This window comes from Ovis aries, chromosome 1 (assembly GCF_016772045.2).
Source record: "Ovis aries strain OAR_USU_Benz2616 breed Rambouillet chromosome 1, ARS-UI_Ramb_v3.0, whole genome shotgun sequence".
Lineage (NCBI taxonomy): Eukaryota > Metazoa > Chordata > Mammalia > Artiodactyla > Bovidae > Ovis > Ovis aries.
In genome coordinates this window covers 87,231,484-87,252,562 of record NC_056054.1, presented here as the reverse complement: position 1 = coordinate 87,252,562, position 21,079 = coordinate 87,231,484, and the positions used below count along the sequence as shown (strand labels likewise).

Genomic DNA, 21,079 nt, shown 5'->3' with positions numbered 1-21,079 from the left:
AGTTTTAGTAACAAGAATGGAACTTGGAGACAACTTTCCTTCCCCAAGTATTTTGAAAAATGCTTTCTGAGCTGGAGCACCCCCAGTAGCTACTGGCCACCCCCGACCCTTTTTGCCACCCACACCCCAAAAGTAACTTTTTCCATGACTCACACATGGCAGCTTGTGCACTTCTTTTATTATTAAATATAAAAGCAGCTTCCTATTTTTTAAATAGATATTTAAATGACTTCATATAAAATAAATCACCACTTCCAAGTATAAAAACAAAATCTCACAGTGTGTGAGCCAATGTTCCCTCTCGACTTTCTCAGAGAAAAGAAGGGTTCCTGTGCAGGCAGCCAGGTAGCCACCCAGAGGGGCGGCAGGGGCCCCTCCCACTCCTGGGTCACCAAGAGCACACAGTTTCTGTGATGGGTTGGATTCGCTTTCTTGATCTTTAAAATACTATACGTTCAAGGGGTGGGGAGTGAGGGAGGAATGTTTTTTCTGTATTTTTTTTTCCCCCTTCCACTTTTAAATACAGCGTTTTTAGTATCAAATATAGAGTCTGTGACTAGGAAAATGGGCCTCCTGGGGAAAGTTCTCCACTGCCCTTTCCTCAACGGATAGCAACAGGGCAGGCAGGGACCAGAGGACCCTCACTTTCAAGGGCAGGAAGGGAAGCTCATAGGCCCCGGTCCAGTGGCCAAGTCCAACAGGATCTCGTGGTGGAGGGCCCGGAGCAGCAGGAGAGGAGGGACACAGTAGCACAAAGGCTGAAGGCACTCTACTGGCCTGTCACCTGATGCCCAGAACTCAGAGCCGCAGCCACTGGCCGGTCGAGGGAGCTGAGGCCCTCAAGGCAGACTGGAAGCAGCTGCCTGGACTCTCCGAGTCCCTCTCCCACCCTGGCTCACCTGGTTAGAGAGATGATGCTAGTGAGGGGTGGGACGAGAGCTGGAGGGGGTCACTGCCTCCTGGGCTCCTGACAGGGACACCGCTCAGCCCAGGTGTCTGCTGACAGCAGCCTTTGGACTGTGGTGGGAGCAGGGGCCTGGACAGGGAAAGAGGCCGGCCAGGGGGACCAGGGGTGCTGACCCCTTGCCACACCTCAGGGGCAGGCCCTCAATTTCAAAGACCTATTTGCTGTCAGAGCTCACCCTGCAGTCTCTCTCTCTGTGTCAGTGCCTCCCCTCCTTTCTTCCCTCCCTTTAGTCATGTCCCTCTTGGGAATGTCAAAGTGCAAGATGCAGAAACCTGGGTGAACAACGCAGCCTAAAGACCAGCTCTGGCTGCCGGCCCTGGGAAGTTCTCCCACCCTGATCCATCCCAGGGAGTCAGAGCCGGGTCAGCAGAAGGTCAGGGCTCAGGGGTTCCCTCAGTCGACAGGCGAGGCCGGCTCGGGCGCTCAGTGCAGGAAGCTGGGGAGAGGCTGGAGGAGTGGGAGGACGGACAGGTGTTTGCTCTCCGGGATGGATGGGGCAGGCTGTTCAGCAGGCAGGTTCAGTATTCACAGTGCGATGGTTTCCTTCAGAGGAGAGGCTCTGCACGGCCTCCTGGAGGAGCTCTGGCAGGCCTCGGGGGACGGCGGGGCAGAGGCCAGCGCTTGGTCTTGCCCTGGGCATCCAAGCCAGGCCAGGCAGGTCCTGAGGGCCGGGTTGGCATCCCCTCTCTGCCTGGCCGCCGGCAGAGGGCACTGAGGCAAGTGGAGGGTACAGACCCGCTCCGGGCGATCAGTGCAGACCAGCAGGCCCAGAGGCCTACTCTTCCCGTCTTCTGGGCTACACGCCTTTACGGGAAATCCAACAACGCTGTCCCGCCCTGTGAACCTCATGCTTCTCTCTCTGGAGACAAGTCCCTGCTTGTCGGTGCTGGGATCCCTTGGCGGCAGGCAGATCCTCTGACACGAAGGCTCTTCTGTTCCTCAGTGCCCACCCTGCTCTCCCATGTCCCATGGGCCTCCGGGTCCCTAGAGGGGAGTGGGCAGAGGACACAGCCCCTGAGGGGCAGAGGGTCCCCAGCTGGGCTTGGCAGCCTTCCTTAAGCAGATGGGAGCCTCCAGGGCCCCTGATAAATATCAGCAGCATGGGGGGCATCCTCAAGCCCTCTCTTAGTCAGTCCAGAGTCTGAGGGTCAAGGGCGGAGGAGCCCCAGCCTGGCTGCTCTGGTCTAGCTCTGCTCTCCAGGAGTCCAGAAGCTCTCATGGTGGGCAGGCCACATTCCCGGGAGAATAGTTGGGGAGGGGTGGTAGTGGCCGTCCCCACAGTATCTCCTCCCATGGAGAGACTGTCCTGTGTGCCCAGCTGTAGGGGAGAGAAAGAAAGGCTGTCAGCTGAGTGGGAGTCAAGGAAGGGGTCGCTGAGGACATGGGTGGGCGAGCTAGAGCGTTCCTGTGGGCTGCTGGTGGTGCTGCAGACAGGACTTCCTCCCATCCTTTCCCTAGCCTTCCCCGCCACCCCAGACACCGCAAAGGCCCTGGGCAGCTTTCTCTGGCAGCAGCCCAAGCCTCTGGACAGACTGGCCTCACCTCCTACCTCCTCCTGGGGAACCAGGGACCACAGGGGGAGGTAACAGAGCCTGGTAGAGGTCTGAGCAGAGCTGGGATGGGCATTACTCAAGTGTAGGGGTCTACCAAGGAGGGAAGGGGGCACTTGAGTGTCCTTAGATGCCCATCTCCCCTCCCACCACCCCCCGCTCCGGCAAGACCATCTCACTATCTTTGGTCTAAAAAAATCAAGAGCGAATCCTGCTAACTCTAGCAAAGAAGAGGAATTTCTCATTCCCACTCCACACCATTCATCACAGAGGTCATCACACACAATACTCAGGGCAGCAGGGCAGAAGTATCTGAAGGGAAAGAACTGGAGGAAGTTCCAGACAAGGAAACTCCCACCCTGCCATTTGGCCTGCTAAGCCCTAAGCAAGCCAGCCTCCTTCCGGATGGGCCAAGGGACTTGCCTCCCTGCATCATGCATAGGAGTCAGGGCCCTGCTGTCTCCAAGCCTTCCCCCATCCTTGTCCTCAGAATGCTTTGTTCCCAGAGCAGAAATCCCCTGGACTCCATCCAACAGTTTGACTTTGGCCCCTGTGCGGAGCTTCCCTCCCTGACTATCCCTGGGCTCTACCAGCAAAACCCGTGATGGATAAGGAGGAAAGATGGGACCATAGCTTCTGGCTCCCAGCCCATTCCCATGCTCTGGAAGGCAGGCAGGGAAGACTATAAACTGGACATGAGCCATGCTCGGTATGGCTGGGCCACAGGCCCTGCTGGGGCCAGAAGGGAAGAATAACCAAGTGGGCAGGCCCCAGCCCACTGCCCCTATTTCTTGGTTCCTTGGAATGGAGGGGTCAGGGTCCACATTTCCTTTCTGAGGGTCCCTCTCTCATACTTCTGCCTCTGTGTTTCCCCCTCTCATCAGGGCAGCAGTCTTCAGGTGGCCCTAAGGCTCCTGCTGCCTGGCCTGGAGACCACTTTAGGGCAGGATCCAAGTAAGGGTCTGCATGTGGCCCTGGCCCTGGATCACTCTCTAAGTGAAATCTTAAGGGGAGGAAGAAGAAAGCTTGGGAGGGCCTGAGATTAGGCAGGCAGAGGGCCAAGGACAAGAAGGGAGGCGGGGGACCAGTCAGAGGGTGGTGCAGCATTGAGCCATGAAGTCCCCAGGGACCTTGTTCCATCCTCTGCTTGCCAGTTCTGAGGGGTCTGCCTCATTCTCACAGCCCTGCCAGTGTCCCATCTGACCCATTTGAGTCCACCTTACCAACAAGGTGGCCCCCAGGAAGTGTTATCTCTTTCACATGCGTTCCACATGTGTTATATCTTAAAGAAAGAAAGAAAGTGAAGTCACTTAGTCATGTCTGACTCTTTGCAACCCCATGGATTGTAGTCTACCAGGCTCCTCCTGCCATGGGATTTTCCAGGCAAGAGTACTGGAGTGGGTTGCAATTTCCTTCTCCAGGGGATCTTCTTGACCCAGGGATCAAACCCGGGTCTGCACATTGTAGGCAGACACTTTTACTGTCTGATACTGGGCTGGAAGAAGCACAAGCTGGAATCAAGATTGCTGGGAGAAATATCAATAACCTCAGATATGCAGATGACACCACCCTTATGGCAAAAAGTGAAGAGGAACTAAAAGCCTCTTGATGAAAGTAAAAGAGGAGAGTGAAAAATTTGGCTTAAAGCTCAACATTCAGAAAACGAAGATCTGGCATCTGGTCCCATCACTTCATGGGAAATAGATGGTGAAACAGTGTCAGACTTTATTTTTTGGGGCTCCAAAATCACTGCAGATGGTGACTGCAGCCATGAAATTAAAAGACACTTACTCCTTGGAAGGAAATAGCATATTCAAAAGCAGAGACATTACTTTGCCGACTAAGGTCCATCTAGTCAAGGCTATGGTTCTTCCAGTGGTCATGTATGGATGTGAGAGTTGGACTGTGAAGAAAGCTGAGTGCTGAAGAATTGATGCTTTTTAACTGTGGTGTTGGAGAAGACTCTTGAGAGTCCCTTGGACTGCAAGGAGATCCAACCAGTCCATCCTAAAGGAGATCAGCCCTGGGATTTCTTTGGAAGGAATGATGCTAAAGCTGAAACTCCAGTACTTTGGCCACCTCATGCGAAGAGTTGACTCATTGAAAAAGACTCTGATGCTGGGAGGGATTGGGGGCAGGAGAAGAGGATGACAGAGGATGAGATGGCTGGATGGCATCACCGACCCAATGGATTTGAGTGAACTCTGGGAGTTGGTGATGAACAGGGAGGCCTGGCGTGCTGCGGTTCATGGGGTCGCAAAGAGTCGGACACGACTGTGCGACTGAACTGAACTGAACTGTTCTCTAAACAGGCTCCCCTGGTTTTGAGCATTTGGCAGATACCCTATCTCCCTAGGAGTGGCCCAGACCTGTCATTCTACATATGAGAAGGCCCTGAAGTGCTTGCTTGCATTTGGCATAGGGTGTGACTAGAAACGTGAATGGGTTCTCCAGCTAGTCAGCCAGCCTGCCAATCGGCAGTTTAGGCAAGCAGCCAGCTAGTCAGTTAGCCAATCAGCTTCATCAATCAACTAGCTAGTTAGGCAGTGACTAGCTAGTTAGTTGGTCAGAGTCATCCATCCAGTTGGTCAGCCAGTCAGAATCAACTAGTTAGTTAGTTAACTGGTCAACCAGAAGGCTGGCCAGTTAGAGACAGTCAACCAGGGTCAATCAGCCAGTCAGCCCTGAAGTCAATCAGTCAACATCTGTTGAGTTCTTAGTGTGAAGCATGAAGAGGCCCTCTCTGCTTAGGACTCAGGATAGAAAAGAAAATGCAAAAAAAGTAGAAGACACAATCCCTGTGCTTCAGGAGCTTACAGACTCCTTAGGGGTACTCATACACATAAAGATTTTAAAATGTATGAAAATAAACAACATCCAAGGAAGTACAAATCAATATAGCAAGTTAAATACAGAAAAGATGAGTAGGAATTAAAGGAGCAACCAGAGGATGATGTAGACCATCAGGAAGAGCTGATTCCTGCAGGCTGATTGTGTTTTGAGGGGAAGGAAGGGAGGAGGGCTGTGGAGTGCCTGGAATTGGGGCTCCAGGGGTGAGGAGTGATAAGAGTCACATGTTTATCAAATACATGGGTGAAGACAACAGAAGACACTCACTGATGTGTAGGAGACGTGCTGGGAGGGCTGTGAATACAGAATTAGGATTCAAAACAATTCCAGTTGGCTCGGGTGAGGGGCTGAAACCAACATGGTGGTTTTTAACAAGGAGGAATATAAATTCCTGCACACTGGTTAAAAAAAGTTAAGTTCTCCAAGTACAGGATAGAGTCCACAGGTTTAGGGGAAATGGAACTAGGGTTCAATAGACCACAAGCTTAACATATGACAACAGAATGATGTGGTGGTTAAAATACCAAAACAAAAGAGCAATGCAGTCTTAATTGGTACAAATAAAAGAACACTGTCCATATCAAGGAAGGTAACAGTCCCTCTGAACTCTGAGCTGGTCAGACAATATTGGGGAGCACTATGTCTAGAGCTGAGAGTCACATTTTCAGAGGGACATTGACAAACGAGTGTGTCCAAAGGAGGACGACCAGGATGGTGAGGGGTCTGAAAACCATATCATATAAGGAATGTTTAAGGGATTTGGCCACACTAAGCCTAGAGAATTCATAAAGGGGACATGGACACATGAGTTTAAATATCAGAAGGCTCTCATGAGGGAGGAAGGGGAGGGGGCAGGAAGCCAATTCTGTTCAAATAAGGAAGGACTTCCCCACGGTGCTATTGGGACAGGGCAGGGAGCTTGCCTGTGGCTGAGAGTGTGTAACCAGAAGCTGGCTGACTCCCCATCAGGGATGCAGAGAGGGGAAGCCCCTCTGCAGTGGGATTCTAGACCAAATGACCCCCGAGAGCCCTTCTAGGACCACGCTTCTATGGCTCCATGATCTAAAAGCAGGGAGGCAGAAATGGTCTTCGTTGGGAGGAAGGATCCAGTCAGGGTGCACATAAAGAGGAAAATGACAAGAGATTTGTGTGAGGGGCTGCTGCTGGAGGAGCTTGGGAGCCAAGCTGAGAATGTTGAGTTGAAGTGGTTGGTGACACAGAGATGCTGAAATTCCCCTGGAGGCTGAAGACTTTACACAAACAGTTTGGTTGCTCTGGGATGAAAGATGGCAGCAAAAGTCGAAGCTCAATGCAGAAATAATAGCCTGATTAAGAATTAACAGTGCCTGGCCTCAGATGGGGTGGAGGGAGTGAAGCAGTGATAGGAGGCCTGAGGACCTGAGGAGCAGAGGGTTGGCCAGACTTGGCGACAAATAGAAAAAGGAGTAGCAGAGAGAGAGAGAAGGGAAGTTGGTGGTGCAGCAAGTGAGCTAGGGTGAGTGGAAAATTTGGGTGTAACCAGTTTTAAGGAGTGGAGAGAGATCCAGATCAGAGTCTTACCTTAGGATTCTGTCTACACTGGCAGCTCCTCCTGTCTGTCCTTCTCCTGGGCCAGGAGGCTGTGGGCAGAGCACAGGGCTGGTATAAGACTTCAGCAGAGGCCAAGGAGTGAGGGAACCCCCAAACCCTCACCCACATGCTCCAGCCCTCTCAGATTTGGGAGACCAGAACTGCCTAACCCTAAGAAGAAATTAGGAAAAATCCCAGATATCTAGGGAAGAAGAGACATGCTTCCTTCTCCCCACCCACCCCCGCATCCCGTTCTGAGCTTCATTTCCTTAGAGCAAGCGGCAGAATGTCTCCTCCAATTCCAGATGGAAAATAGATGCCAAGACAGCACCCGCTCTGTACCTACCAGAGCCCCCTCCCCCAAACTCTCACCTGCCCTCTGGTTGCTCCATGGGAGAATCCACCATCTGTGGCTCTCGATGGCTCTGGGGGCAGAAAAGAGCTGGCTCACTGTGGATCTGGGGGAGGGTGGGGGCCAGGGTGGGGGGCCATGGCCCCATCCTCAAACAGGGCTGCCCTGGGGCTCTATGAGAGAGTTACCCAGGTCTTCCTTCAGCCAGAGGGCCAGAGGGCTTCCAGAGGCCTCTCCTGTCCTGGGACTCCTTACCCTCCAGCTCTGCAAAGTCTCCGGGAATGCCCTGCCCTGCACAGGCATCACTTTCCTCCTCCGTCTCCCTTCTAGGTTCTCACAACACTGTAGCCCAGGAAGAATGTCTTCTACTCCTCTGCCCCCGTCCCTTTGGTCAGTCTTGCAGCCTGAGCCTTCCCCATTCTTGAAGAAACCCTCCACTTCAACCTCCCACCCTCTGTGCTCAGTCAACTTCCTGTCTCTCAGAAGTTGACTGTTCAACCCAGCCTGAACCCAAGTCATCCTCTGTCCTGTTCCTGCTCCCAGGCTGTGCCCCAGACCATGAGATGCCCTCCTCTCCCCAATGGGGCTCTTCTTACCCGCCGCCGCCGCCTGTAGAACAGGAGCCCGCCGACGGCCAGCAAGACCAGGATGATACTGGGCACCAGCAGGCGGAAGACAAAACCAGGGAGCTGGGGGTTGGAGGCTTCCTTGTGCTGCCTCTCATGGCCTGTGTCAGTCAAAGGAACGGAGTTAAAACGGGCCGGGGGCCTGGCCGCCCCCTCACTTGCTTGTTCTCCTTTCAGCTCTGCGAGACTCCTCCGGTCCCTGGTGCTCCTCCTGCCTTCCAGCTCCCCAAGGGACAGCACGTGGCCCCAGGAATGGCTTCTGGGGAGCTTTGGCTGAGAAGAGGGGGTGGAGGGACTGCTGAGGCCTTGTGGGCGCAGTGCTGGATTCTTGGCCAAGCCTGGCTCCTGGTGGTCTCTGGGCGAGGCAGAGGGACGTTCTGTCTTCTCAGGTGTGTGACTCCAGGCCTCAGTGGGTCTCATGGGGCCCAGTGTGGGCAGGTGTGTGCTAGTTGCATCCGCAAGCCGCAGCCCCTTTCCTGATCCAGAGAGTGCTGAAGACGCTGGGAGGATGTGACTGGGGCTGACAGGCTCTGCCTGGACGCTGCGTCCTCCCAGACTGTAGAAGGAAAGCTCTGCCCCTTGGGGTATAGGACCCTCACTAGCCTCTCCAGAGGCCTCTTCCAGGGCCATGTTAGCACCCAGCAGAGAGTCAAGAATGTCTTCCATCCCAGTGACATGGGCTCCAACCGAAGGGCCAGGCTGAGGAGAATCTCCAGTGGGACGGCCCTCAACGCGTGGGGTCTCTGGCGACTCAAAGCTCTGGCAGGTGCTCCTGGGTGGTCGCTGCTTGGCACTGCCCGGGTCCACTGTGTGAAGGGCCTGCTCTCTGGGCAAGAGGGAGCTGCCGTCTGTTGCCTCAGAGTCAGCCCAGGTCAAGCCAGCCATAGGGGCTGTGGAGGGGGTGGGGGACTGCTGAGGGGAGACAGAGGCCAGGTCACTGCTAGGGGTGGCTTTGGGGTACAGGCAGTTGCAATCAGGCTTGGTCACCACATCTGAAAGAACCACAGAGAGAAGGAGAGAGAAGGATGGGGAGGAGATAGAGTCACCGGCCTCCAGCACAGCTTTCCCAGAGGGATGGAGAGGGGGCGTGGGTCTGGGGGATCCCCTCAGGCCCTAACTCAGCCCTGGGGCTGAGGTGAGGACAGGACTGGAGCCAATGCTCGTGACACAGGCTTTAGACAGGAAAGGAGCAAACTGCAGGAAAAGAGCAAAGAGTGGGGTTTAGACACACAGGTTGGGGGATGGGGTCAGGGAAGACCAGAAAACTGCCCTTTCTGGAGATCCAGCTGGCCAGACGCCAAGCCAGGGGTGACAATAGCCAGCCAAGATGTTGAGTAGTGGCCTCTAACACAAGACACCCTTAAGCCCCAAAGACACTGTTGGTTGGAAAGCGGCAAGGTGGGTTCATGCACAGCAGGGGGCTACACAGCCACGCCCACAGGCGGGAACAGGCTGGGGCTGGCCTGCGGCCAAGGCTTGAGGCCTTGGGGTTGAAGCGACGAGACTGGACTTGGCCATTTGGCAGGTCGCAGGGCCTCAGCCCTTGCCTTGGGGAGCAAGGTTGAATGTAGGCGGGTACACGTGGCACAGGACGCAGAGACGAGAACAATGCAGGGTACATATGTGCGCAGCTGGGCCAGCACTGCAGGGTTTGAATGACGCTCAGACTTCAAATCCAATCTTGTCCCTTGAGGGGACACTCAAGGCGTCCTGGGGACTTCTGGAGCCAGGCTATCCTGGTGATTCACAGCAGGGCTCCTGGAGCAAGCCCTGACTCCTGGATGGAGCCTCTGCTCTGTCCACGGAACCCCCCGTACGTTCAGCCAGCCTGCAGAGCCAGTGGGAAAGCTGCCATGCCTACAGGGCTCTCCGAGAGGGCCCCCTTTTCCATTCCCTGATCTCACAGCCACCAGCTTGATCCTTTTTGATGCCTCAACATGCAGACATACGTAGGTGTGCATGCACACACATGTCAGAAAAGACATGTGCCTAGGACCACTCAGAGGTACACAAAGCCACATACGTACACAAAACAAGCACGTCTACACACAGGAGCACACGAGTAGCAGCCAGGCTGCCTCCCAGGGGTCCCTTCAGCCTGATGCGCCACCCCCCCCACCCCCCCACCGCCAACCCAGTGCACCTCTGCTCCACTCACCCTGCCCCAGCCCCACACTCTGCTCCACTCACCCTGCCCCAGCCCCGCACTTGCTGGCCCCTTCCATGCTTACCATGGCTGGAGCATTTAGCAAAGCTGTTGTTGCAGTTCTTGCTGAAAACGTTCCAGTCCTTTTTAAGGAGATTTTTTGTTTCATTAAAGACATTCTTGATCTTCTCCAGCAACTGGAGAGGCGTCTCATGGAATGTTCGGACACAAGCCTGGAAGGAGAGCAGAGCCCCCTTGATGAGAATAAGCACTGGTCCCATGTCTCTAGCTTGTTTGTCAAACTCCCTTGGCCTTTCTCACATCCATCTTCGGTTTCTCTTGTTTTCTCCCTGCTCTCTACCCCGGTTTGTAGGACCCCTATGTCCTAAGGTCGGAAAAGGCAATGGCACCCCACTCCAGTACTCTTGCCTGGGAAATCCCATGGACGGAGGAGCCTGGCAGGCTGCAGTCCATGGGGTCACTAAGAGTTGGACACGACTGAACGACTTCACTTTCACTTTTCACTTTCATGCATTGGAGAAGGAAATGGCAACCCACTCCACTATTCTTGCCTGGAGAATCCCAGGGAAAGAGGAGCCTGGTGGGCTGCCGTCTATGGGGTCGCACAGAGTTGGACATGACTGAAGCGACTTAGCAGCAGCAGCAGCCTGTCCTAAGGTGGTGAGATTTATCATTTATTCATGGCTCCATTTAACACATAGTTATGTGCCAGGCTACCTGCTGCTGCTGCTGTCCCTGGCTAAGTGGACATTGAGTTCATCAGGTCACCAGCATTGTTACAAATGCAGTGAGTCCTAAGAAGAATTATCTGAGAGTGTTTAACAAGGGGAACTAAATGAGGGCTTGGGGGAATCCCCAAGGAACTGACTAAAAGATGAGCAAGAATTAACAAGGAAAGGAGGTGGGGTTGAAGAGAGCTGTCCAGGTGGTGGGAATAGACTGTGCAAGAAAGAACCTGAAATGTTAAAAGATGAAAAAGAAGGCTAGAGTAGGCTATAGCACAGCCATCCAGGAGGAGAGTGGCCAGAGATGCAGCAGAGAGAGGTCAGCGAGGATCAGGTCCTGTGGGGCCTTGTTGGCCGTGTCAAGAACCGTTAACCTTATCCACAGAGCAAAGAAAACTTCTGGGCCATGCTGGGGAGGTGGGTGGAGCCTAAGACTCTAATCCTTTAGAAAGAGCATCATTTGTGGTGAGGAGAAAGGTGTGGGGCTGTGGATCCTTCTCTGGTTTGGTGTATCTTGACAGGAGAGCCCAGGCTGCCCCCGTCCTGTCTGCTGAGCTGCTAGTTTCTCTTCTGCTCTCGGGACCTAGGCCCCCTACACCCACTGGGGCTCTGAGAACATCACACTCCAGGTTTTCCTCCCTCCCTTTGAGCTGCTCCATGCCCCCCTCCACTTGACTTTCAGAGGCTGGCATTCCACTCACCCCCACCCCCATGGCTTCATTGCATCTATAGCCCGCCTGCTGATGACTCCCAAGTCCTTCCTTAAACTGAGCTGCACAGGGAAGAACTTTACTAGGCTTTACTAGGCACTGAAGTCCTTGAAAGCACCACTGGATGCCCAGCGGCTGTGCACAGTAGGTCCTCAGTAAATGTTTATTAGATAAAGGAGAGCGGAACGCAGGAGTGGGAAGCCCCGGGCTTGGCTTCATTACTCACTAACTCAGCAACACTGGCCAAACGAACTTTCCAGCCTGGGTTCATCCCCTTGTTTGTCAAATCAAAACGGCAATCCCTGCCTGCCTCCCTGCCAGGGCGACTGTAAGGAAGAGGTGAGCTCTCTTCCTCTTGTCTTTCTTACAAAAATATCTGTGTTCTTCATACCTCACCTCATACGTCACAGAGAAAACAAGGACAGAATGTCCTGGTGTCAACCTGTCTCAACAGAGTCAGTGGCTTTTCGCCTCCCAATCCCTGAATCCCTCCCCTGCCAGCTCCTCAGGAGACCTGCTCCTCTAGCTTCACCTGCTCCCTACCTCCCAGCATCCCTGCCATGTGCAGGGCAGGTGGCTTGCTAAAATACAGATTCCAAGGCCCACCCACAAGCCTAGTGAATCAGACTTTCTAGGGGTACATACTGGGAATTTGCATTTAAAAGTTTTTTTTTTTTTTTACTAGAAGTTATTTGAGTTTTTATTTGTTTAAAAGGAAAGGTGTTTTGGAATTGGCAATTTTTAAATGAAGACTTCCTTTTGCTTTTATCATTATTATTAGCCACACCATGAGGCATGCAGGATCTTAGTTCCCTGACCAGGGATCGAACCCACACCCCTTGAAGTAGAAGTGTGAGTCCTAACCACTGGACCGTCAGGGAAGTCCAGGAATCTGCATTTTAAACAAGCTCCACAGATGATTCTTATGAACCTCAACCCTGGAAAACCACAAATCTAATACTTCTCTTATTTAAAAATCTTTCGTTTCTCCATCCCACCCACCCTCCAGCTAGCTCTCTTTTCCTACTTTTTTTTTTTTTGAGCCACGTTCTTCCACAGTGGTGTCCCCACTTCCTCACTCTCTGTCCACTTGCTCTGGCACCTGCCTCCAACATCCACATTGTCAAATCCATCAGACACTTTTCAGCTCTTCTCCTGCTTGACTTCTCAGACCCCGGTTGATAAAGGTGACTGCTCTTCCCATCCTGAAACGCTCTTATACACAGGCTCAGTGATCCCACGCTCTCCTGGGTTTCCTCCCACCCCTTATGCTGTTCTTCAGTCTCCTTGCCAGGCCCCCTTCCTGTGCCTGACTTCTAAATAAATGCTGAGATTCCTGGGCCTGTTTCTCTTCTCACAGCTGGCAATGTGTGCCCCAGCCTGAAACTCCTGTCCTTCCCCTGCTTTGTCCCACTTCAGCATCACCAGAACTCTATGGGCTGCCGACAAAACCGCTGTTGCTCTTCTCTTCCCTCAGCTCCACATGGCCACCGTATTACCAAATCCCCTGGCTCTTTCTCTAAACTCGGAAGGTGTCCCCTGGCCTCACCTTCACTGCACAAACCTAGTCCAGGCTGCCTGGACTTGCACCTCCTGCTGGCTGCTCAGCCTCCATCCCTGATCCCTACACACCCTTGCCAGCACAGCAGCCAGAACGGTCTCACAGTGCAAGCTAGACTAGGTCCCTTGGAGAAGGAAATGGCAACCCACTCCAGTACTATTGCCCGGAAAATCCCATGGATGGAGGAGCCTGGTAGGCTACAATTCATGGGATCGCAAAGAGTCGGACAAGCACACGACTGAGCAACTTCACTCACTCACACTTTAAACAAAATCCCACATTTTTTAGACCCAGCTGATCTGGGTCACCCAGATGGGAGACCCGGGCTCCCACCTCCATAGCCCTCTTGCCTTCACTCCCAGGCCTTGGCCATGCCAACCACGCTGGGAGGGCCTGAATGTGCGTACTCCTGCTCACCAGGGCTCTGTGCCCAGCGTTCTCTATTCTGGAACGCTCTGACCACTTTTCATGCTTCCTAACTCTTACTCATCTTTGAACCTCGAGTGAGTATCTTTTTACTCAGAAGCCTTCCCTGTCTCTTCTTCCCCACTGCCTTTTAAATCCAAGTCCCATTTCTCTCTTCTGGAGCCCCACATACTTCTCCTTCCTGGCTCTCTCCCTCACCTCCTCTGGTCTTCCCTTTCTGGCTCGCTTTCTGCGATGCAGTCATTGCCACTTTACTTCTACTTTATTTATGTATTTTGTTAACTGTCTCACCACCCTCACACCAAGCTCCATGAATGTGGAGAATTTGGTCTGATCACAGCTGTTCCCCAGAGTCTAGAACAACAGTATACAATAGACACTCTTCTTTGCTGAATGAATGAACAGTCCTCATGGGTTAAAATTCTATCTACTCGTGTCATTGTTTGTTTAGTGACTGCCACCCTCACTTAACTATAAGCTCCCAGAGGCTGGGAACCATGTAGTTCCTGCTCATGAGGAACATCAGCAAGGCCTAGTACTGTCCCTCCTGCACTGTGAGTCCTCAGCAGAGGTTTGTGGAATGAACACGTGAGTGAGAGCGCAAGTGAGCCATGACCTGGGGTGAGGCCAATGAGCATCTCTGTGCTTACAGGCAGGGATGGTACCACCGCAGCTGCCCTCTGCCCTCTCTCTCTCAGTGCCCCCAGCTCCAGGGCCCTCCTACCTTGTCCTGCTCATCATAGTCCATGGTGAAGCAGCTCTTCAGCCTCAGAGAGAGTTCCTGGAGCTGGACAATGGCTTTGGCATTGGGGGTGTTGTCTTTGAAGCGCATGGTATCCTCCATTATGTCTTGCACCAGGAGAAATGCCTTCTTAAGGTAGCACACGGGATCGTCCTGGAAAGTAACAACCTGGAGTTTATGACCTGGCTGATGCCTCCTGGGAGCGCAGGCTCTGTGCCGGATACCCGCCTCCCAGACAGACTGCCCTACCACCGCTCCTGAGGAGAGGACCATCCACTCCAGAAGACAGAGAACGCTGCCCTCAGCTGGCTTCCACTCTCCCTTGCTGGGATCTGACACTACTGGGGACTGCACTCCCTACCGATTCCCTTTCCTAGAGGGAAGGAAATGTGGATTCTGACCAGAGTGGTCCTTGGGTTTCTGAAAGGTGAGCTCAGATTGAAGGTGCATCGGTAGGGTGGGCTCTGAGGAACTTTTCTCTTTCTGTCTCTGACCCTCTTTTGGCTTGCTTTCACAAGAAGCTCTTTACCATATGGCTCCTTCTAATCCTCCCAGCCACAGGGGTGCTGGAGACTACCCCAGGATCCAAAGAATAACCTCTGTGTTTTTTCTCCCTAAAAAGATAGTGGATGCCTCAATGAAGACTCTGCGTTAGCTCTGTATTCCTAGTACCTGGTCCAATAGGTCCCTTGTAGTAAATGCTTGGTGAGGTGGGAGTGAGCAAGTGAGTGGAACACTGAGGTTACTCCTCGGACTGTGAGATTGGTCTCCAGTTCTAACGGAAGTGTGTTTGGGTCAGGTGTGCAGAAGCTCAGAGATGGGAGCAAACCCTGGCCACGATGGGGATTTTGTATCAGGCAAGAAGATAAATAGGTGTGGCACAAAGGCTGGGATGGGGACAGCTGGAAAGGCATTACAGGCATCAGAAAGAGCATGTGCAAAGGCTTGGAGGCAGGAAGGAACACAGAATGGGGTAGTGGGTTGGGCTGTGTGGTGGAGACTGGAACTTGTAAACCCAGGCTAGACAACCAAAGCTTTCCCCTGGAGTGAGGGGGTCTCCAGGTTCAGGAAAGGCAGTGAAGATAACAAACTGTGGTTCAGAGCGCTCCCCCCAGTGGTGGGAAGAGGAGTGCACTGGAGGAGAGGAGGCCATTTAGGAGGTTCTTGAAATTGTCCAAGCAACTGAGGAGTAGAACCAGCATCACTCGGTATCTGGTTGGGCATGGGATAAGGAGGAAGAGGAAAAGGGCTGGACTGATCCCCTTGGCTGCTGGTCTGGCTGTTAGATGGAGGTGACCCAGAAGTATTGGTTTGCCTTAGGCCTTAGAGCCTGCCTTCCTGGGTTCAAATCAGGCCTCCACTGCTTCTGAGCTATGCCCTCTCCCCTGACCTGTCATAAACACGATGAGTGAACCATTTGATCCCAAATGTGGTTGGGATCAAAAGTGCTTGACACATTGTAAGACTTTGACATGTGCCAAGCCAGGAGAAGGGCACAGCAGGGGACTTGAGCCCAGGACCCTGACCAACCCTCGACCCTGGCACCCCAGACTTGGGCACCCAGGGGTCCTCACACACATACCCTGTGCAGTTCTAGGATTTTTCCTGCCTGCATATACCCACCCTGGTAAGGGCATACATATGGGCCCATGGGCTTTGTAAAGAGCCATAACTCACCAACTGCTCCTGGTCTACAAACTCGAAGGAAATTTGGCACGAGGTCTCCATCTGACTGTCAATCTGTAAGAGAGAGCAGGCTAGTGGTGGCAAGTGTCTGCAGTTCCACTGAGCTTGCCTAAGAATGGGGACTAGAGTTTTTGGATGGAAACTAGAGTTTCTGGGGTTTGATCCTCATCCACCTCCCCAAACCATACATGAGATGACAGAGCTAAGGCTAGGGGAAGACTTGTGACTTCCATATGGCCAGGGGAGGGCTGGAGAAGAACAAGAAGTCTCTGTCTTATACCTCCTACTTTATGAAGTCTGACAGATGCCAGTTTATTATAAGGAAGAACTGTCTAATGCAAGATAGAGGACACAATCTCCTGTGGGGAGTAGTGAGCTCCTTGTCCTGGGAGGAATTTAAGCAGAGGTTAGACAAGCTCTAGGAATTCAGGATATATACGGACTGGGGCTAGATGCCCTTATAGCTGCTGCTGCCCTTCAGAGCTGTGGTTCTGTGATTCTGAGCCTCAAAGAATGCAGCGATTCTTGGTCAACTTTGTATTGCTACAGCAGCTACATACAGGAGGAAAAGCACAGGGGGCAAGTGAGACAGGGGGCCAGCCCACAGGCCCCAAACTCAAGGCCCTGGAGCTGACCTTAGCCAGTGGGGTTCCACCCTGCCTTCCTGGCCAGAGGGGTGGCAAATTCTCTTCTGAGCAGGACAGCAGTCATGATAGCAACCTGATTCTGCCGGTTGGGTGAACTCCGGGAGTTGGTGATGGACAGGGAGGCCTGGTATATTGCAATTGGCGGGTCGCAAAGAGTTGGACACGACTGAGAGACTGAACTGAACTGAACTGAACCATGCTAGGAATTGTTGACATCTCTGCTGGCCTGATGAGGGTGAGGCATGGGTTCTTTCAAGGCCTGGGTGAGCAGGCCATCCCAGCCCCAGGGTTCGGGCAAGAGCCAGGGAAGTGTCGGGATAGGGCCGGGAGTCAGCTGGGAGTCTCCCTTCCAAATCTGGCTGAGGCCCTGGTGCCAGGCTGGTGGCACATCTGGGAGTCCAGGAGCTAGAGGCAACATTTGGACACAGAGGCCGACTGGGCTGGCTCCTCGAGGGAAGCATCCCATCAAGGGGGAGCAGGCTTTACAAGCCTTTTCAGAGTCCTTGATGGACATTCGAGGCCATCATTAACCCAGGCAACCAGCTAGAAGCCTACCCTGTGCCCTGCCTGCAGGAGAGCTGGAGAGGGCTTTAGGATTGGGGTGGGTGAGGGGTCAGAAGCATTGACCTTTAGAAGGTCAATGAGAAGAACATCTGTGGAGCTAGTGGGAGCCACAAGCCACATCCTGCACCGCCGTTCTCCTCTCCTCTGCCTACAACCCCTCTCTTTGGCCCTGTTCCCTGCCTCCGTTTCCCCAGTGGGGAGAAGCTGGGGTAGTCAGGGCCACACACTCACCAGCTGCTGCAGGAACAGCAGGTGTCCGTTCCCAATCATGTGGCTACAGTTCTCCGACACCTCCTCAGTAGCACCACTGCTCACCAGGAGACAGGCCAGCAGCAGCAGACGGCCCAGCCATGTCTGCGATAGAGAGGGCATCATTTCTCCCCAGCTCTCTCACACTCCCCAGGAACCACCCTCCCCTGCTGAGGATGGAAAAACAAGGACCTCAGACCTACAGTGCTACAGGCTCGGCCTCTCATCCCAGAATACAGCATTCCCAAAGTCACCTTCATCAAGATTTCCTAAGAACCACACACAACCCTGCTCTCCCTTGATAACAACACAAATGTCACCTCCTCCAAGAAGCTTTCCCAGATTAACCCAGGCCAAGCCACTCTACACTGAATTTCTAATGAGGACATGGGAGTTGTGCCTGCCAGTCTAAATGCCAGTCACATAGGAAACTCCTCGAATGCAGGACTTGCTTCTACCCATTATTCTGACTCTGCAACGTCAAACACTGAGCCAGACATCTTGGGAGCTGCCCACTCCTCTCAAGTTCATGTTCCTACACTGGCTGGCTTCCACACTTGGAGCCAGAGACATCTCTCTGGGCCCAGCCCTTCCTCCTACCTGATTCCGCATGTGTCTGGCTCTGCTAATGGAAAAACCAGGGGCCCAAACTCAGTTTCACTGGGAACCTATCCCGCATCACAGACCTTTGGAGCCCTAGGGCTTTGTGTCAAGAAGAGCCCAACTGATTAATCAGAGGCAGCAGTGCCAACTTTAGACCATCCCTGGCTGGCACCTACCTATTGGAGCCCCATCAGGCTCTGCATCCAGCCTGACAGCTCTTATCATTGCAAGAACATTTTCTGAGATCTCTCCCCTCTTTCAGCACCCCCCTGACCCAGTAGCTGCTCGTCCCCAGAGTGATGGATGAGCTCCTGACACCCTGTCATTCCACTTTCCTCCTTCTTGCTAAGGTCCCCTTAGCCCTCTCCCTGGCTCTAGGTACCCCCTTCTCCAGCCAGAGGCAAAGAAAGACTCTTGGGCTGTCTCTCCCAAGCTGGATGTCGCCTCCTGGCACATTGGGGGAAATGCTGTCAGGGTGGGGTGTAGGCTGGTACCTTCCTGGGTTCTGGGCTCTGCCTTTTAATTCAGATGCTGAGACAAATAGCGCAAACAAATAGCACACTGGAGGCTGTGAAGCAGCCCATAACAACATGCTGATTTACATAGAACTAAAAGCCTAAAATGTTTGTCAGCTCTTACCAGGGAGGAGAAGCCCTGGCTGAGCTCCAGGGAGGTTGCGGGGAGGAGAAGCCACAGTAAGACCTTCAAAGATGGGGGGGTGGGGGGGTGGGTAGAGAGGTGGGGGGGGGTAGGGGGGGAGTTGATGGCAGAGAGAGGAGGGGGAAGGGGGGCCTGGAGGAAAGAGGCTCGGGATGGCCCAGTGCTGTTCAGCACCAGGGTCTGGTGAGGGTCCTGGTCCGACCTGGGCGAGGCAGACTGTGGAAGAGGGAAAAGAGTCATGGAGGGAACACTGGGCTCTGTTGGGTGGTTAAAGAGGGAGTTCTGGGTGGGAATGGCTGTGCCAGCCCTCAGGAACCTGCACTTCAGGACCCACGGGAGGATACTGGGCCATGCAGAAGGTATGTCTCTGCCCCAGGCTGGTTGCCCCTGAGGCTCCAAGCCTCAGGTGTCAGTGGTTTGGAGGAAAGGGTCCATGGGGAAGGGGATGCTCAGGAAGATAGCCTTGTCACAGACGAGTTAAGATATTGATGTTTGAGGGCAGCCAGGAGGGGGCAATGCTTAACCCCAAGGGCTGCCTGGCTTCTGCAGTTATTTCAAGCATCAGTGTGGGGAGTGTACAGCCACCATGTGGGAGGCTGGCTTTGAAGGTGGCCAAAGGGGACCACCCCTGCACCTGGGGCCTTGACGTGGCCTGAGAGGAGGAGCTGCACAGGTACCCAAGGGTTAACACTCTAGCTTGTGTCTGGCTGGGCTGGCTCTTCTCCCCCCTCCTTTCTTCTTCCCACCCACCAGCTTTGGCCTCTGGGGCAGCCCTAGGAATCTCTGCTTCAGGCTCAGAGAGACTCTGAGACATCTCAGCCCAGCCACCCATCCTCACCTGCTTCTCACCATGTCCCAAATTCCCTGGCAAAATGGTCCCTGGAGAGACCTTAGCATGAGTGGACCCTCAGGCTGAGGGTCTAAAATCAGCCTCTTTCCTTCCATGCTTACCTTCCTCTTCTTTCCTCACCGTCTCACTTCCAGCCCCTATTTGTCTTGTTGCCCTCACCTCACCCTTCCTGACTTCCCCTCCTAACCCCATCTCATCTCTTTCAGCTGGCTCTTCCTCCTCATGGAAGGGCTTGTCCCTATCACCCTACTTGCAACCTCCCTCCCTTATCCTCGGAATATTTTTCTGCTTCTCTCGCTGCCCCCATCCCCCCACCCCCCACCAGGTTTCTCCTCTAGAATTCCTCAGAAGCAAACCCACTGGCAGGGTTTGCCTTACTGTCCATTAATGGAGTCACTCTGCACCATCTAGCAGCTGCCCCAGCTACAGCCCATGGTTAGAGCAGGGCAGTGGTGAACCGCCCGCAGCTCCTGCCCACAGTTCTGCAACCCCAAACCTTCCTTCCACCTCCTTTACCATCATCAAGCCCAGGAGCTCCCCGACTGACTGAACCTGAATCTGCAGGAAGATCCAGAGCTGGCACCAGGCAACTCTGGTACCCCCATCCCCCACAAAACGGACTTGATCCAGCCACCCAAGTGCCCAACAGCTCCTGTCTGTGAGCTGGAACAAGTAGTGGCTTGCCCAGCTCCTTCCTTCTGCCTTGCATTCTCTAAGTTGGATGGCACCTGAACTTTCCCCATTCAGAAGCGCCCACTCCCCAGCAGGACCTAGAAGCATGCGTATGGCCCGTGTGGAATGCCCACTGGGCAGGCGCCACCCTCAGGCGCACAGCCATTCTGCCTGTCCCTTGGCGGTGGAGAGAGTCTAGGACGGAGCTTCTGTCCCTTGACTGCAAACCCTTCTCCTTTGCCCGCAGGTGGCTCCGTGTGCCTCTCCCTGCAATGGGGTAAGCAGTCTTCCCTTCCCCAAAGAGGTGCCGCAGCCCCAGGAGCAGCTGCAGGGCCGCTTCTGGTCCCAGCCCCAGCGCAAGAGGGGCCTCGCGCAGTCGGCGTGCAAAGATGGGCCCGGTGCCGGGAGACGGAAGAGCCTCTGCAGTCGGCGCGCGCTGGGCAGTGGGCTCCGAGGAGCCCGGCTGCGCCGCCAAGCTCCAGTCCCAGCCCGGCCCGGGCCCGGCCCCGCGGCGATCGCTTACCGTGGGAGGGCAGCGCCCGGCGGCGCCCCGCGCGGTCATACGGGCAGCTGGGTCCCGGCCGGGCGCGTCGGCCGCCCTCGCTCTGCCGCTCGCTGTCTTGATCGCTGGCCGCTGCAGAGTCCGCGCCCTGGCCGAGGGCCGCGCTGCTGACCTGGGAGTGTAGGGGGACTCGCGGCGGCGCGCGGAGCACCCAGACAAACTTTCACTTTCCCCGAGCCGGGCTCCACTGGCCAGCTCCTCGGCACAGCCTTTTAAGCGGACTTGTGAGGCATGTGCTTTATGGGAAATCACCTTGGACAGGCGCCAGACACACACACACACGCACACACACAGGCGCGGGCGCACTGACAGACACACACACTCCGGAGGCCCACTGAACG

At 54.2% G+C, this 21,079-nt stretch overlaps 1 protein-coding gene across 2 annotated transcripts; it reads right to left on the bottom strand.

The window, feature by feature from the left end:
* Positions 1-158: 158 nt before the first annotated feature.
* On the bottom strand, positions 159-20,952 carry CSF1 (colony stimulating factor 1). 2 transcript variants are annotated; one of them, XM_027972807.3, is made up of 9 exons: positions 20,700-20,952; positions 17,374-17,496; positions 15,923-15,985; positions 14,228-14,398; positions 10,146-10,293; positions 7,885-8,906; positions 7,309-7,361; positions 6,928-6,986; positions 159-2,285 (listed from the first exon to the last, which is right to left on the bottom strand). In XM_027972807.3, the coding sequence occupies exons 1-8, from the start codon at positions 20,736-20,738 to the stop codon at positions 6,941-6,943; spliced, it is 1,665 nt and encodes a 554-aa protein (XP_027828608.1). In that variant the 5' UTR covers positions 20,739-20,952; the 3' UTR covers positions 159-2,285; positions 6,928-6,940. The 2 variants fall into 2 exon arrangements, with proteins under 2 accessions (XP_027828608.1, XP_027828614.1); XM_027972813.3 differs by having other exon boundaries at positions 7,885-8,015.
* Positions 20,953-21,079: the final 127 nt, after the last annotated feature.